Source organism: Panthera pardus, unplaced genomic scaffold (assembly GCF_024362965.1).
Source record: "Panthera pardus isolate Hobbes unplaced genomic scaffold, ASM2436296v1 HiC_scaffold_27, whole genome shotgun sequence".
NCBI lineage: Eukaryota > Metazoa > Chordata > Mammalia > Carnivora > Felidae > Panthera > Panthera pardus.
This window is the reverse complement of record NW_026526843.1, coordinates 29,339,066-29,356,354: the sequence shown is the minus strand read 5'-3', so window position 1 is coordinate 29,356,354 and position 17,289 is coordinate 29,339,066. Positions and strand designations below refer to the sequence as shown.

Sequence of the window (17,289 nt, the reverse complement as noted above, 5' to 3'; positions counted from 1 at the left end):
GACAGGTGAAATGGAGGGGATTAAGAAGTACAAACTTCTAGTTATAAAATAAATAAGTCATGAAAATGAGCATACAATATGGGGAATATAGTCAATAATTTGTAATAATGTTCTATGGTGATGGATGGTGACCACACTTATCGTGGTGCGCACTGAGTAATGTATAAAGTCGTTGAATCATTATGTTGTACACCTGAAACCGATATAACACTGTATGTCAATTATACTTCAATAAAAAAGCCAAAAAGCTTGCAAAAAATTAAAAGACTGTATGCTATGGAAAATAAACCGGTCACAAAAAGACAAAATCACAGACAGGAAGTATAATGGTGGTTACCAGGGGATCGGGGGGTGTATTATTGTGTAATGGTAATAGTTTCAGGTTTGCAATATGAGATTTCTGAAAATGAACGGTGGTGATGGTAACATAAGAATAATGTACGTAATGCCACTGAACTGCACAATGAAAAATGGTAAAGACAGTACATTTTACGAGTATTTGACCAAAATAAAGAAATCAGGAAAAAAATGAATAGTCTTATGGAGAATAAAAATGGGCGCAGGGCTTGAATATGCCCATGAAAAGATCCTCAACATCACTAATCAATACAGAAACACAAATCAAAACCACAATGAAATACCACTTCACAGCCATTGAGACGGCTAATATTAAAAACAGGGGCGCCTGGCTGGCTCAGCCAGCGGAGCGTGTGACTCTTGATCTCGGGCTTGTGAGTTCAAGCCCCACCTGGGGTGTAGAGATTACCTAAAAATAAAATGTTTTAAAGAAATAAATAAGTGTTAACAAGAATGTGAAGAAATTGGAATCCTTGTGCACTTGCGGCCACTACGGGACACAGCACAGTAGCTGCTTGAAAAATTAAAAACAGGCTTACCAAACGATCCAACAATTCTGGATATCTACCCCAAATGATTGAAAACAGTGACTCCAACTGCTATTTGCACGCCCATGTTCACAACAGCGTTATTCACAATAGCCAAAAGGTAGAAGCCACTCAAGTGCCCACAAATAAATGAATAGATCAATGAAATTCTGTATTTACAAGCAATGGAATATTACTCAACCCTAAAAAAGGAAGGGACTTCTGAGACACGCTACATCATGGGTGAACCCCGATAACATTATAGTAAGTGAAGTACTTCAGGCATAAAAAGAAAAATACCGTGTAATCCCACTTATATGAGGCACCTACAGTAGTCAAATTCATCAGAACACAAAGTAGAAAGGTGATCGCCAGGGGCTGGGGGAGATGGGGGAACAGAGAGTGGTTCAGCGTGCATCCTTTTAGTTTTGCAAGGTGGAAAGAGTTCCGGAGATTCGTTGTAAAAAAAAATATGAATGCACTTTAGTGAACTATACACTGAAAAAAATGGTTAAGATCGTATATTTTATCTTCACACATATTTTACCACAATTTTTTTAAATTTATTTTTTTTTAGTAATCTCTACACCGATAAATGGCTCGAACTTAGGACCCTGAGGTCAAAAGCTGCATGCTCCTCTGAGCCAGCCACGACTCCCTATTTTACCAGCTTTTTAATAAGTCTTTTTTCTTTTTTTAATGTTTTTTTTTTTTTGAGAGAGAGAGAGAGAGACAGAAAGAGAGAGCGCGCGCACGAGAGACAGAAAGAGAGAGCGCGCGCACGAGAGCACTTCAGCGCAGAGCCCGATGCGGGCTTGACTGGGCTCGAACTGACGAACCGGGAGATCAGGACCTGAGCCCAAATCAAGAGTTGGACGCTTAACCGCTTACACGACTGAGCCACCCAGCCTCCCCTTAAGTCTTTTTTTCTTGAAGTTTGTGCTTGTTTATGTAATCTCTATGCCTAGGTGGGGCTCGAACCTCGAACTCACGACCCCCAGAGATCAAGAATCCCACGCTCTCCCAACTGAGCCAGCCCGGCGTCCCCACCACAATTTAAAAAAACAAAAAGACCACCCACCACAGATTTCCACAGACTTGTTTCATAGAATTACTGTATACAAATATTTCCCTTGATGCACAGAAGGCATTCTCCCCACCCCTAGTCCTTTTTGGTTTAGGAGGGGGAGAAGGAGGTCGGGGGGGGGGAGGGGGGGACGGGCGAGGGTGGAGGGGCAGGGGGGCCGGGGTGGGGTGGGGGAACGAAGATGCCTGGAGATGAGGCGAAGGGCACTTGCCGGAGCAAGCCACTTACCTTGTGGCCACGTCAGGGTATTGAGTGCGCTGGAAAACGCTTTCCAGCTCCCGCACCTGAAACGCCGTGAACTTAGAGCGCGGGGCCCCCTGCTGCCTGCCGTGGGGCTGACGAGCCCCAGCGGCTGCCACTTGGGGTGGCCCTTCAGCGTGCTGCTGCCCCAGCGCCTGGACGACACCGCTGGCCTCGTGGTTCCCCTCGCCGTCACGGTTCGCCACGCCTTCACGGTTGATGTCGCCTCCACAGTTGGCATAGCTGGCACCGCCCTGGGGGTTATTGTTGCCCACGGGGACTAGACTGCCGTCATCAACGTGGCCGTCTTCTTTGGCTTCTGGGGCCGCGTCCTGCACAGATTCAGATCTGATTTCCACTTCTTGCATCCCCAGCCAGTAGTAGTCGGGGTCACAGTATGCACCCAGGTCACAGTAGTCGCCGCTGGGCAGAGGCTCCATGGCTGTGGTGTGGTGGACGGCCACCGCCTCCGCCCACCCTGTGGTGATCGAGACCAGAGCTGGCCTCTTTTGGCGCGTCGTACCAGTTCAAACGCTTTGGCGCAAGTTCGACGCGTACGTGATCCCCTTTAGACGATTGCTATTGGCTTTCCCTTTCCGCCAACTGAGGTGGGTGGGACTCGCTTCCACACGCAAGTGTCTGGGGCGTGGCCAAAAAATTAGGGCTGTGCGGGGCAAGGCGGGAGCTTGGGTTTGCGCACAATCGGGTCTCTAATTGAAAGTTCGGTTTACCACACCCCTCTTGAGCAGAGTGGTCTGAGGACGGGATGGTACCGGATTATGCGAACTGATTTGGGGGGCAAATCAGGGACGGGGAGAGATGGGGGTTCGAGACTTCTCACTACCTACAGGAGCCCTTTGGGAAAAGTTCTGAGAAAGTCTCATGGTCCAGCCCTCTATATTTGGCAACCTGCACACACGCCGGGCTAACAAGTAAAGTGAAATGATGAACCGAGTTTCTGCAAGGACACAGAAAGCAGAGCCCACCACGTTTCCCGGGTGCCCAGAGTCGGATCTTGGGGCCGGATTTGTAGAACATTCTGGGTAAGATGCACTCTACAGGAAATCCAATGTGCCCGATGAGAAAGTTCAAGTACTCCGGATTTTTAGTAATGACGCCCCATCGGAGTGCAAGTGTAGACCCCCAGCCCAGGGCTTAGTGCACCCGAGAACTCTTGCATTTTGCTGGCTTAGGAGGCCACAGTGAAGTATGCATCTTCCGTGGTCCTCCGCTCGCACATCTGCGGTAGCATGTCCCCTATACAAGCTCAGCCGTCCCCTGTGCTGGGCTCCTGGCATGAACTCAGGTCAGTTTCCACCTTTCCCCCTGCTGCTCCCTCTCCCCCCGTGCTCCCTTTTTTTCCCTAAAAATATCATCCTGATCTCTTGCTCTGGAAAAAATAAAATTGTATTTATTGTCAAAAGAGATCCAGGCCAGTGTAAGGGAGGAAGATTTTTTCCTTCCGTCCTTCAAGGTCTTCTAGCTGGTTTAGGAATTAAATTGACACGAGACAGTTTGACAGGAGAAAAAACAAAGTTTTATTGCGTGAACACAGAGGCCAAATAATGACAGTGACACCTCAAGAAATAACCAAGGCATCTCTGAGGAATTGGCAGGGCAAAGAAAACTTGTGTTTGGGAGCTTCGATTCAGAAGGAATTCTAAACAGAATTTGGGCTGGGGTAGTAAATTAGGAAAGGGTGACAAGGGGTGTTTACACAGCCTTCTCTGCTCTATGGAGGATGTCTCTTTACTTCCTGGTACAGGGAGGGTAACTTTCACGATTTATTTCTTACTTTTTTGGAGACAAAGGGGGCTCGGGGTGTTCTTTTTGTATTGGCTGTTTCTTTTTTTTTATTATTATTTTTTAACATTTGTTTATTTTTGAGACAGAGAGAGAGAGAGAGAGCATGAACGGGGGAGGGTCAGAGAGAGAGGGAGACACAGAATCCAAAACAGGCTCCAGGCTCTGAGCTGTCAGCACAGAGCCCAACGTGGGGCTCGAACTCACGGACTTCGAGATCATGACCTGAGCCAAAGTCGGGACGCTTAACCGACTGAGCCACCCAGGGGCCCCTGTATTGGCTGTTTCTTAAGTAATTTTTATTTAAAATAATCAATATACCAGGGTGCCTGGGTGGCTCAGTCGGTTAAACATCTGACCCTTGAATTCAGTTCTGGTCACGATCTCATGGTTTGTGAGATCAAGCCTGGCATCAGGCTCTGCACTGAGAGCTCAGAGCCTGCTTGGGATTCTCTCTCTCTCTCTCTCTCTCTCTCTTTTTAATTTTTTAATGTTTATTTATTTTTGAGAGAGACAGAGTGCAAGTGGGGGAGGAGCAGAGAGAGAAGGAGACAGAATCCGAAGCAGGCTTCAGGCTCCGAGCTGTCAGCACAGAGCCCGGCATGGGCTCAAACCCACAAACCTAGAGATCATGACCTGAGCCGAAGTCGGATGCTTAACCGACTGAGTCACCCAGGCGCCCCTCTCTTTCTCTTGCTCTCTCTCTGCCCTCCCCCGCTAGTGCTCTCTCGCTCTCTCAAAATAAATAAACATTGAAAAATAAATAAAAATGAAATGAAATCACCAATATTCCAAAGGGGCACATTTTGGAGTCGTCTGCCCTTGGCCCCTATACCAGATTGAGGGCTCTATGGTTCTCTCTTCAAGATGTGTTTCGTAATGGGGTGCCTCCGTGGCTCAGTTGGTTAAGCATCTGACTCTTGATTTCAGCTCAGGTCATGATCTCACGCTTTGTGGGCTGGAACCCTGCATCGGGCTCTGTGCTTTCAGGGTGGAGCCTGCTTGGGATTCTCTCCCTCTCTGGGTTCCTCCCTGACTCACGCTGCTTCGGTCTCTCTCAAAATAAATAAACTTAAAAAAAAAAAAAACAAAACCATGTGTTTTGTAGATGCTTTGGGAGGTGTTAATATCCTGAACATTACAAGCAATTTCTAATAATGAGTCCTATGCTTCGTATTACACATGATTCATCTTCTTTTTGCTATGGCAACCATCAGTGTTTTCAGCATCATCCTGTGAAAGAAATTAAACAATTGGTGGGGGCCTTTGTAAGACGTATGCACCTTGCCTACCGTGCCTAATGGATAAGCGTCGCCGCAGGATGGCTCAGAAATCAGCTGAAACATGGTGATTGACCAATTCACATTTAGAAAAGATGTCAAGGAGGTGGGGGGGGGGTGGCCTGAGTGGTTCCGTCAGTTGAGCATCTGACTCCTGATTTCGGCTCAGTTTGTGAGTTTGAGCCTCGAGTCAGGCTCCATGATGAAGCATGGAGCCTGCTTGGAATTCCTTCTCTCCCCCCAAAATAAAATGAGCATTTAAAAAATTTTTTTTTTTTAAAAAAGAAAGAAAAGATGTCAAGGGATGGCGATCCCACGGCCTCTCTCTGACTTTAACCAAGGTGTTTCGTCCTCAGGCTGACTCTTCCGGATTATGCAGGCCTCTCCCTCCCTTGGCTAGGATCCCGATGATGAATTTTCAGTCTTGGATCGGTTGTTATGTGGGAGAAATACAAGAGTTTTCCTCACGGCTTGCATTAGACTAGCTAGAGCAGCTGTGACGTCTCAGACGTGTTCTCGCACATCTCTGTCCTCAGTGTACTCCCCCGTCATCTAACCCACAGTCCCTCGTGTACCCCAGGGGAGCGTTGCCCGAACTCCATACCACCCACGCTAGTATTTATTTACAATTTTTAAGCTAAATTTAATCTACTTTTTATTTTAAACTTCAGGCGGGGCCCTATTCTTTTTCTTTTTTTAATTTTTAATGTTTCTGTATTTTTGAGAGGGAGAAAGGGACAGAGCGCAAGCAGGGGAGAGGCAGAAAGGGAGGGAGACAGAAAATCCAAAGCAGGCTCCGAGCTGTCCGCACAGAGCCCAATGTGGGGCTCGAACCCGTGAATCGCGAGATCATGACCTGAGCCGAAGCCAGGCACTCAACCGACTGAGCCACTCAGGCGCCCCAAGGGGAGCCCTATTGTAAGCTAAAGTAGCCAGGAATCATAATCTGGTGTGACAGGTTTATGAGAGCAAATCTGGAGCCAGACTACAGAGGTCTAAATCCTGGCTTCGCTCGCCACACGCTCTCTGGCTAATCTGGCGAGCTGCGTATTCTTACTTTGCCTTGGTTTCATCATCTTTAAAATGGGAATGACAGGGGTACCTGGGTGGCTCAGTCGGTTAAGTGTCCGACTTCGGCTCAGGTCATGATCTCGAGGTTCCTGAGTTCGACCCCACATCGGGCTCTCTGCTGTCAGCGTGGAGCCTGCTTCGGATCTTCTGTCTCCCTCTCTCTGCCTGTCCCCTACCTGCATGCGCTCTCTCTCTCAAAAATGAATAAGTATTAAAAGAAGAAGAAGAAGAATGTAATAACAGTGACCATGCATTAAATGCCTATTCTAGGCCAAACAGAAGGAGAAGTACTATAGAAGTTACAGTCACCGGCACAACAGGGTCGAATTCATATTTTCAGCATCAGATCGTCCTGGCTTCCTTGTGTAGAATGGTCGTAGGAGAGAAAAGGTGAAAGCAGGGAGCCAGGAGGCTAATGCAACATTCTGCTTTAAGATAACAGTGGTTAGGGTTAAGGCATGCGGGAAAAGTGAAAGGTTTGGGGATGTGTGTTTCAGGTGGAGTTAAGAGGATTTGCTGATGGATTGGAGGCTTGGAGCGGAAGAAAGACGTTACATGCGTTCACTCATTGGACCCTCACGAAAACCCAGTGAGGTAGGCAGTCATTCTCCCCATTTTTCAAGTGAGGAAGCTGAGAGACGGGCTCATGCATTGGCCCGGGATTCACAGCGAGCCAGGCTTTGGACCTGCACTCTTAACTGTCTCTTCCCGGTTATTAGTGGCCTTTTTTATTTTTTTTTAATTTTTTTAATGTTTATTTATTTTTGGCAGAGAGAGAGAGACAGAGCATGAGCGGGGGAGGGGCAGAGAGAGAGGGGGACACAGAATCCGAAGCAGGCTCCAGGCTCTGAACTGTCGGCACAGAGCCCGACGCGGGGCTGGAACTCACAGACTGTGAGATCATGACCTGAGCCGAAGTCGGATGCTCAACTGACTGAGCCACCCAGGCACCCCGTTAGTGGCCTTTTCCTGCTCCCCACGATGCACCTCTTTTCCTATTTCCTTTTCTTCTTATGCTCTTTCAGTACTTTTTCCCTCCTTTCTCCCTTGACTGAGGATAAAACCCAAGGATCTCACTGAGACCAGTGAGTGTCAAATAGTTAAAGACGCAAGTGAGCGAGTCCCGTCCTGTGGATTCCCTAGATGCAGCAAAGGGCTTGAGGGCCTTTCCATGTTCTGAATCACCACGAAGACCACGTTGGTGGGCCACAGACTCAGTGGGTCTATCTCTCTGGTTAATGTGCCAAAAACACAAAACGAAACAAAACAACTGATATTTGTAAATGCAGACAGAAAGCTTAAGGGTTTTTTCCATTTTACTTAATTTTTTTTAAATTTACATCCAGATTAGCATATAGTGCAACAATGAATTCAGGAGTAGATTTCTTAGTGCCCCTTACCCATTTAGCCCATCCCCTCCCCACACCCCCTCCAGCAACCCTCAGTTTGTTCTCCATATTTACGAGTCTCTTCTGTTTTGTCCCCCTCCCTGTTTTTATATTATTTTTGTTTCCCTTCCCTTGTGTTCATCTGTTTTGTCTCTTAAAATCCTCATATGAGTGAAGTCATATGATATTTGTCTTTCTCTGACTGACTAATTTCGGAAAGCTTAAGTTTTTAAGTATTATTATTATTTTTCCTTTTAGAGAGAGAGTGCACGTGGGGGAGAGGGGCAGAGGGAGAGAGAGAGAGAGAGAGAGAGAGAGAGGATCCCAAGCAGGCTCCATGTGGAGCCCGACATGGGACTCGATCCCACGACCTGGGATCATGACCTGAGCCAAAATCAAGAGTCAGATGCTCAACCCACTGGGCCATCCAGGCGCCCCACATACAGAAAGTGTAAAAGAAAATATAGCATCACTTCAGAGCACACTCACACGATTTTCAGAAAAAGAAAGGATTTGTGGGGCGCCTGACTGGCTCAGTTCGAGGAGCGTGCAGCTCTTGATCTTGGGGTCATGAGTTTGAGCCCCACGTTGGGTGTAGAGATTATTTAAAGAAATAAAAACTTAAAAAAAAGAAAAAGAAAGGATTAGTGAGCTGTTAACCCTCAGAAAGGGTTTCCATATCCTTCCTCATGACAGACTCTAGGGTTTTTCTTTGTGATTTGGCCTATTGGGGGCAGGAGCGGGGGAGGCTACATCATTCGGCGTCTGTATCGTGCCAAAGGGGGACCCAAGTCGAGTAAGCGGCATATTCGTAGATATCCTGAATCTTGAGTGTTCGCAGTAGGTGTGCCCTTACCCGAACTCCCCTGGTGCTGCCCCCTCCACTCTTTTTTTCACTAGCGCCAGTCTTGTGTTTGAAGCCCTGTTTGCCTGTCCTAAGAGTGCTCGGCTGTACCATGAGTTTGGGTCTCTCCTGCCTAGGCAAAGATACTCAATCTCGGACTAGCAGATTCTGCCCCATGTTTATTTTCACCCGAAGATTCTTCTGACTTATTCAAAAGCCTCCAACATTGTGTAAAATCAAAGATAGGCTTTCTGAAAATCAGCAGACCTGGGCCAGGCAGCAGCTAGCTGTGAGTATTGGAGAAGTCCCTTATTTTTCCTTATGTTTCTGGACGTTGACCCACGTCTGCAAGAGGAGATATTTAGATTTTGGACATTCAGATATTAAGACTCTGTCTTAGGAATCTGCCAGGCAGGCTTGCAATTCCACAATTCTATCAATCTATGCTCAAAAGAAGCTTATCAGGCTTCTATGAGTTTGCTCCCTTAAAAGAAAAAAACCAATAGCCTTTTCCATAATCTTATTAACGCTGTTCCCCATAGATCATTAAAATGTCTTTTGTCCAGAGGTGGCCGGGTGGCTCAGTCGGTTGAGTGTCTGACTTGATTTTGGCTCAGGTCATGACCCCGAGGTTGCGACATAGAGCCCTGCATGGAGCTCCACGCTGACTGTGGAGCCTGCTTAAGTCTCTCTCTCTCTCTCTGTCTCTCTCTGTCTCTCTCTGTCTCTCTCTCTCTCCCTCTGCCCCTCTCCCCTGCTTGTGCTCTCTCTCTCTCTCAAATAAAAAAAAAAAAAAAAGAGGGGTACCTGGGTGGCTCAGTCGGTTTTGCGTCCGACTTTGGCTCAGGCCATGATCTCATGGTCTGTGAGTTCAAGCCCCACATCGGGCTCACTGCTGTCAGTGCAGAGCCCGCTTTGAATCCTCTGTCCCCCTCTCTCTTTCTGCCCCTACCCTGCTCACGCATGCTCTCTCTCTCATAAATAAATTTTGAAAAACATTAAAATAAATTAATTAATTATTTTTTTTAAAAAGCCCTGGGTGGCTCAGTCCATTAAGCATCAGACTCTATGGTTCGTGATGAGTTCCAGCCCCGCATCAGGCTCTGCACTGACAGCATGGAGCCTACTTGGCATTTTCTGTCTCCCTCTCTCTCTCTGTCCCTCCCCAGGTCGTGCTTGCTCTCTCTCTCAAAATAAACCAACCTTTTAAATAATAATAAAAAAAGAAATATAAAAAAAAGAGTTTAAAATGCCTTTCTTCCAGAGTGATAAATCTTTGAACATGCTCTGGGCCCAAATGTTCATTTCACATACATTTCTTTAACATTTGTGCATACTATGTACAAGACATTACTGCAAATACTTTCCAAATAGTAACTCATTTTTCTTCACTATAACACTCACTGGGAAGGACCCCATGCAGTGTAAGTGTTTTTGGAGGCATTAGGCACCGGGCAGGAATCTGCAATTGTACTCTGACGTGAATTCATTACTAAGACTCTGGGGCACTTAAGCCTTCTCAAGTGGCACAGTGCGTGTCTTGCAGAGTGCATATGACCACCCGGAGAGCCAGACCAACCCAGCCCCCTGATTCTACCTACTCCCAGAGCTCTAGGTAGCATGGAGGGCTTTGACTTCAGCATCATTACAAATACAAATTCGAGCCATCCGGGCGCCCCAAAAGCCATTCCTTTTACGATATATCGTATTAGTGCACACAATTCTTTTTTTTTTTTTTTAACATTTATTTATTCGTTTCGGGAAAGAGAGAGAGAAAGTGCTCATGAGTGGGGGAGCGGCAGAGAGAGAGGGAGGGAGAGAATCCAAAGCAGGCTGCTCGCTGTCAGCCCAGAGCCCGACTTGGGGCTCGAACCCACGAACCACGGGATCATGACCTGAGCCGATATCAAGAGCTTGATGTGTAACCAACCGAGCCCCCCAGGCGCCTCAGTACACACACTTCCAATGGCAAATATATTCTTCGCCACTCAAATACTGTGCGAAATTTATATTTGTAAATATTTTACATAATTTTGTGGCCACACCTGGACATTTGTGCACCAGCAGGGTCCCATCTGCCACAACTGGTGGTGAGAAAGCCAATAGTCAACGTCTTACGTGTTAGTCCAAGGGCTTTGAACCTGAAGCCGACACACCGTCACTGAGGCCAGATACTCCAAGAGGACCCTACTCGACTGCTAGTTATACCTCCACCAGATCATAGATCCCCGGGGACCCCAGCACAGTCTGCAGAGAAGCACAGCTACATCGACAGCACTGAGGACAAGGAGCCTTCACCCAGACGCAGCAGTGATGAAACTGGTCGTTTAGGAGTCAGGGAGGACCAGGAAGGGCGGCACGGTCAGTGCCTGGACGGTGACAGGTGCTTCAGCAAACTCTATGAAACGAACTTTCTCTGGGACAGCAGGATGGACTGAGCTGTATCTGCTGCTCTTAGTTTGGGGCCCTGGGCCTCCTCCTGCCCTTGAGGCCGGGCATTCAATGTCACGATCTCTCTCTTTGCCTTTCCTCCTCTCCAGATGCAAACCCTCCTGTGATCCTGGCAATTGCATCAGAAGATGAGGAGGAAATACACTGTGAACCTAAGGAAAGAGCAGCAGCGCCGGCAAAAGGCCACGGCCGTGCAGGAGCTCCTGGCCCCATGGACAAAAAGGACCCGGAGGGTGCTGGGCTGAAGCTCAGGCAGCCTGGGGATGGGCAGCAGCCCCACTCCCACGCCACTTTGAGCCCGTTGCGGCTGCAGGAGCAGGAGGGCGTTTTACAATGAATTCCCCGCTTGCACATGTTGCCACGGTAACCGGCACGCACAGGCAGCATCTGCTTTCCCGGGAGCACTGGCTGGATCCACCCTCATTCTCTCTCAGGGAGCCTCATTTTCGCCCTTCCTGAGCCAAAGGTTGGGGGGGCCAAGGCCACTAGGGCTCTCCTGACCTCAGGCACCAGGGTGGAGGCAATGCTTCCTGGGCACCAAGGTAAATATTTTCATGCAGCATTAAAATGAATCAAGCAGTGTGGGTGGTACCTGGGTGGCTCAGTCAGTTGAGCATCCAATTCTCGCTTTTGGCTCAGGTTATGATCCCAGGGTCGTGCGATCAAGCCCCACGTGGGGCTCTGCAGTGACCGTGGAGCCTGCTCAAGATTCTTTCTCTCTCTCTCTCTCTCTCCCTCTGCCCCTCTCTCCCACTCACGCTCTCTTTCTCTCTTTAAAAAAATAAAATGAATCAAGCAGGGAAATGTTAGCACGATGCTAGCTAGGTTTTTGTAAACAGTCTTTGAGTGAAATCAGGGTGAGGAGAGTAAGGGGTGGCCAGCTGTGTAAGCGAAGGGTCAGATTCTGCCTTTCTTTAAAATTGTGACACTTTGTTCATAGTAATAATTAATTATTTTTTTTTAATTGTGCAACAGGTATCATTTATCAGGAATCTGGAGTTTTTGATGCCCTTTAAATTTAGTGTGGAGGAAAAAAACATCCCTAAAGCAAGGCCTCAATCTGAATATTACAGAACAATGTACTGGGGGAGAGGTGTTGTGGAATAGGTATGTATGTATGTATGTAAGTAAACTCTACTCCCAACTTGGGGCTTAAGCTCATGAATCCTGGATCAAGAGTCACATGCTTGGGGCGCCTGGGTGGCTCAGTCGGTTAGGCGTCCGACTTCAGCTCGGGTCATGATCTCACGGTTCATGGGTTCGAGCCCCGCATAGGTCTCTGTGCTGACAGCTCAGAGCCTGGAGCCTGCTTCGAATTCTGTGTCTCCCTCTCTCTCTGTTCCTCCCCCACTCATGCTCTGTCTCTCTTGCTCCTTCAAAAATAAATAAAAACATTAACAAAAAATTAAAAAAAAAAGAGTCGCATGCTTTACTGACTGAGCCAACCAGGCACCCCTGGATAGGCGTGTGTGTATGTATGTGGGTAGGTAGGTATGTAGTTTTAACAAGGATTTTAATTCTTTCTTTTTTTTAAATTTCGTTTTAAGTTTATTTATTAATTTTGAGAGAGAGAGTGAGCAAGCATGGGGGGAGGGGCAGAGAGAGAATCCCAAGCAGGTTCCCCACTGTCAGTGAGGAGCCGGATTCGGGGCTCGAACCCACGAACCGTGAAATCACGACCTGAGCCAAAACCAAGAGTCGGAGGCTTAACCAACTGAGCCACCCAGGCGCCCCAGCAGTAGGTATTTAAAAGCATGCATGAACTGAATGTGATGTATTTCATTTCCTCTACAACTCCTGATACTGAACGTTTGTGATTCGCTCACCTCAGAAGGGAGCTTGCAAGATGCATATGCACGTGACTAAAGCCAGCACCCAGGCTAATATATCTGAAAAAAAGTATGTGGTGAGAAATAATTAGCCATGTTTGGAAAGTAGGTTTTTTGTTTGCTTTTGAAAAGGAGTTTATTTTTCAGTAATCTCTACACCCAGTGTGGGGCTCAAACCCACAAACCCGAGATCAAGAGTCGCATGCTTCATGGGCTGACCCAGCCAGGCGCGCCTGGAAAGTAAGTTTCGAACCTTGGGTCTTTGTGAGTGGAAAATGGGATATATAATCCCCGGTTTATGGGACTTTCCCATTACCAGAAGGAATATGATTTCTTTAAAGTAAAAAAAATAATAATGAGGGTCACCTGGTTGGCTCAGTTAGAAGGGCATGCAACCTACATTTATTATATTTATATCTACTTTAATGTTTATTTACTTTAGTATTTATATTTATATGTAATATTTAATGTGTAAATTTAATTTAATTTACTTATGTTTATTATCGATAAGGATAATATATTAATGAATAAGGATAATATATCAATGGTATATAAATATTATATATAAATACATATTTTCTCCTTTTTTTTTTTTTTTTTTAGTAGGCTTCACACCCAGCGTGCAGCCCAACGCGGGACTTGAACTCACGACCCTGAGATCAAGACCTGAGCTGAGATCAAGAGTCAGACGCTTAACCGACTGAGCCACCCAGGTGCCTCCAAACCATGTATTTGCATGTGCATATGCATGTATATATAAATTAGGGTGGACTTCTGTGCGGAGACCCTCTATAAGATGGGGGATAGCAACGTCCCTGCCATAGAATTGGTGAGAGGACATAACATATGTAAGTACCTGGCACAATGTCTGGCCACAGAAGAAGCCCTCAGAAATGCCCACTGCTTTTATTTCATAACACGTCCTATTACCACAGCATAACCCGCGGTGTAGGTGGCATGATGGAAAAAGGCATGATTAGAAATGACACAATCTCTGGGCGCCTGGGGGGCTCAGTTCGTTGAGCATCTGACTCCTGATTTTCGGCTCAGGTCATGATCTCACTGTCAGGAGATAGGGCTCCGTGCTGTAAGACCCCACTGGGGATTCCCTCTCCCTCTCCCTCTCCCTCCGCTTCTCCCCTGCACGTGTGTATGCACACGCACACTCGCGTACTCTCTCTCTCAAAATAAGTAAACATTAAAAAATTAAAAATTATAGAAAAGAAATTACACATTCTCATTCTTTCAGAGACACTGAAATATCTACGAATGCGACGATGTGGTGTCTCTATTTGCAGCAAAATAATTATGTTGAACTGGTTAGGGTATTGATGAAACAAGGCAGGCTGTGAATAAGTTGAGACTGAGATTAGTCCATAAGGTATGTCTTGTGATTCTCTCTGCTTTTGTGTACGCTTGACATTTCACATAATAAAAAACATGTTTTTATGGGTTTTTTTTTTAAGTTTTATTTACTTAAGTAATCTCTGCGCTCAACGTGGGGCTTGAACTTGTGACCCCAAGATCAAAAAGTCACATGCTCTAGGGGCGCCTCGGTGGCTCAGTCAGTTGAGTGCCCGACTTCAGCTCAGGTCATGATCTCACAGCTTGTGAGTTCGAGCCCCGCCTCGGGCTCTGTGCTGACAGCTCGGAGCCTGGAGCCTGTTTCGGATTCTGTGCCTCCCTCTCTCTCTGCCCCTCCCCCACTCCTTCAAAAATAAATAAACATTAAGAAATTTTTTTTTTAAAGTCACATGCTCTTCCAACTGAACCAGCCAGGCGCCCCTAAAAAACATGCTTTTAAATGATCAGGGTTATAAACTCAAATGCTGACAGACACAGGTGACAGGAGACCAGCAAGGAGAGTGGAGACTGGTGAACTGAGAAAAAATAGATCTTTTTCAAAGGGGATGGCCAGTTCTCAGCTCCAGCTGAGTGTACTGGGGGGAATGTTGGGCCAAGACTACTAGATTTTCCAGTTTTTTTCTTTTCAAGACTGGCCCCAAATCCAAATGTTTATATGAAACTTTCCATTCTTTAAATGTTGGCAACTAACTGGGGCGTCTGGGTGGCTCAGTCAGTTGGGCGTCTGACTTTAGCTGGGGTCATGATCTTGCAGTTCGTGAGTTCGAGCCCCGCGTCGGGCTCTATGCTGACAGCTCAGAGCCCAGAGCCTGCTTTGGAGTCTGCGTCTCCCTCTCTTTCTGCCCCTCCCCACTCACACTCTGTCTCTCAAAAATGAATAAATGTTAAACATTTTTTTTTCAATGTTGGCAACTAACTGAAATATGTATCAAGAAGTGTGCTGGCCATCTAAAACAAGCCTGCAGAATAGATTAGTTTCAGGCTGCAGCTGCCAATGTGCAACCTTTGCCTGAGAAGCTGACATTCAACAATTTTCATTCTCTGGGGCAGAAGAATGTAATCGAAAGCACCCCTAAAGCTAACAATCCCAGGATGCCATTGTTCTACCCTCTTCTGTTTACAAGTCCTGCTCCCACACGTGCTTTGTTCTCTCCTTCTCTGTCCGTGACTGTGAGTTTCTCTCGCTTGGTCCTTCACTCTGCTTACCTAGTTCTGATCTCAAATTTCTGACCACCGAGGACCAAGACATCTGAGTGTCCAGGGCCGGAGGCCCTACGGTAATAAATCAGACCCCCCTTGACCTGATCATACTCGCAGGAACATTTTGTAGCTGTTCCTAATGATAAGTGGGCGTCTTTGGGAGAGTCTCAGGAAATACTGTGCCTCAGAGACAAGGCAACAGGCTGGGAAGTTCAGAGTACCCTGGAGAAGAAAAATGGGATTTCATGAAACTTATATGTCTTGTGGTCAAAAACAATCTCCTGAGGTTCAGCAGTTCCTTCAATCTCCTGTGTTTCTTTTTCTTCTATTAAATGAAGTAAAATTTAAATTTAAGATTTTTCATCTTGTTTACCACATATGTAGTATGATTCCAGTCTTATTAGATTCACTCTGCATACACACATCCATTCACCCTTTCTTCTTCATCCTTGTGTGTGTAGGGATGTCTGTAAGAATATCAAGCAATATTGAATATCCCAATACCAACTCTGATTATTTCTTCTTCATGAAATGTGAGTAGATTTGTTCTTTCGGCTTTGGACTTCTACGAATTCCTTGAATTTTCATAATGCCAATCATGCCTATGACTAAAATAAAATATTATATAAAAGAGCAAAAGAACAGAAATTCAAAACATTTTAAATGCATCAATATTTTAATCTTGTTCATTTTCAAGACTGGAAAATAAATTTGCCCTGGCAGATAAAGTGCAGAACTTTCATTTATATTTGAATTTCGAATAAACAACAAATAATGTGTTAGTATAAATATGTCCCGAATATTGCATGGGACATTCTCATTGAAAAAATAGTGTTATTTGTCTGTAATTAAAACGTGATTCAGCCTCCTGTATTTTTTATACTGAATAATGCAGCAGCAATATAAACATATTGCCATTTCTATAGAAAATACTTTCAATACTTTGTACTTTTTTTCCCATTCCATTCACATTTTTCTTTTAATTCAGGAGAGATTAAAAAATATGTGCTTTGAGGGGCGCCTGGGTGGCTCAGTTGGTTAAGCATAGGACTGTTGATTTCGGCTCAGGTCACGATGTCACGGGTGGTGAGATTGGGTACTGTGTTAGGCTCGTGCTGACAGTGGAGCCTGCTTGGGATTCTCTCCCTCTTTCGCTGCCCCTCCCCGCTTGTTCTCTCTCTCTCTCTCTCTCTCTACCCTCTCTCTCTCTCTCAAAATAAATAAGTAACATTTTAAATATATATATGTGGGGGCACCTGGGTGGCTCAGTCGGTTAAGCATCTGACTTCAGCTCAGGTCATGATATCGAGGTCCGTGTGTTCGAGCCCCGTGTCAGGCTCTGTGCTGACAGCTCAGAGCCTGGAGCCTTCTTTGGATTCTGTGTCTCCCTCTCTCTCTGCATCCTCCCCTACTCATGCTCTGTCACTCTCTGTCTCTCAAAAATGAATAAATGTTAAAAGAAAAAAAATTTTTTTAAATGTATATGTGCTTTGACTTGAGCCATTTCTATAGTATTGCACATGTATTATATATACACATATATACCTAGAGATATAGGACACAGTACACAGCCTGTATCATGTAATATGTGATACACACACACACACAACACACACACACACCCTAATGCAAGCCGAATGGACTGTACTGTCAAACCCGGCTCTCTGTGAAATGTCTTCTGGCCCATCGCCTCTCCCTTCAGTCGTTTCAGGCACCGGGCTGAGAAAGGACACGGTCTCTTATTCAGCTTAGACTCCAATCTCCGAGGAACCGGAAGGATGCAGGGAACTGGGTACTTCCGAAGTTCATTTCCTTGGATGCCCACAGCCCGTTCCGTCGTGGGCAGG

General features: G+C 46.1%; 1 protein-coding gene across 1 annotated transcript in view; it reads right to left on the bottom strand.

The window, feature by feature from the left end:
* The window catches only part of LOC109250745 (rhox homeobox family member 1-like), a 34,133-nt gene that overhangs the window by 6,418 nt on the left and 10,426 nt on the right, over positions 1-17,289 (bottom strand). The window contains exon 2 of the mRNA XM_019421849.2: positions 2,200-3,266. Within this exon, the coding sequence (XP_019277394.2) occupies positions 2,200-2,651 (452 nt within the window). The 5' untranslated portion in view covers positions 2,652-3,266. The remainder of the gene's footprint in view (positions 1-2,199; positions 3,267-17,289) is intronic.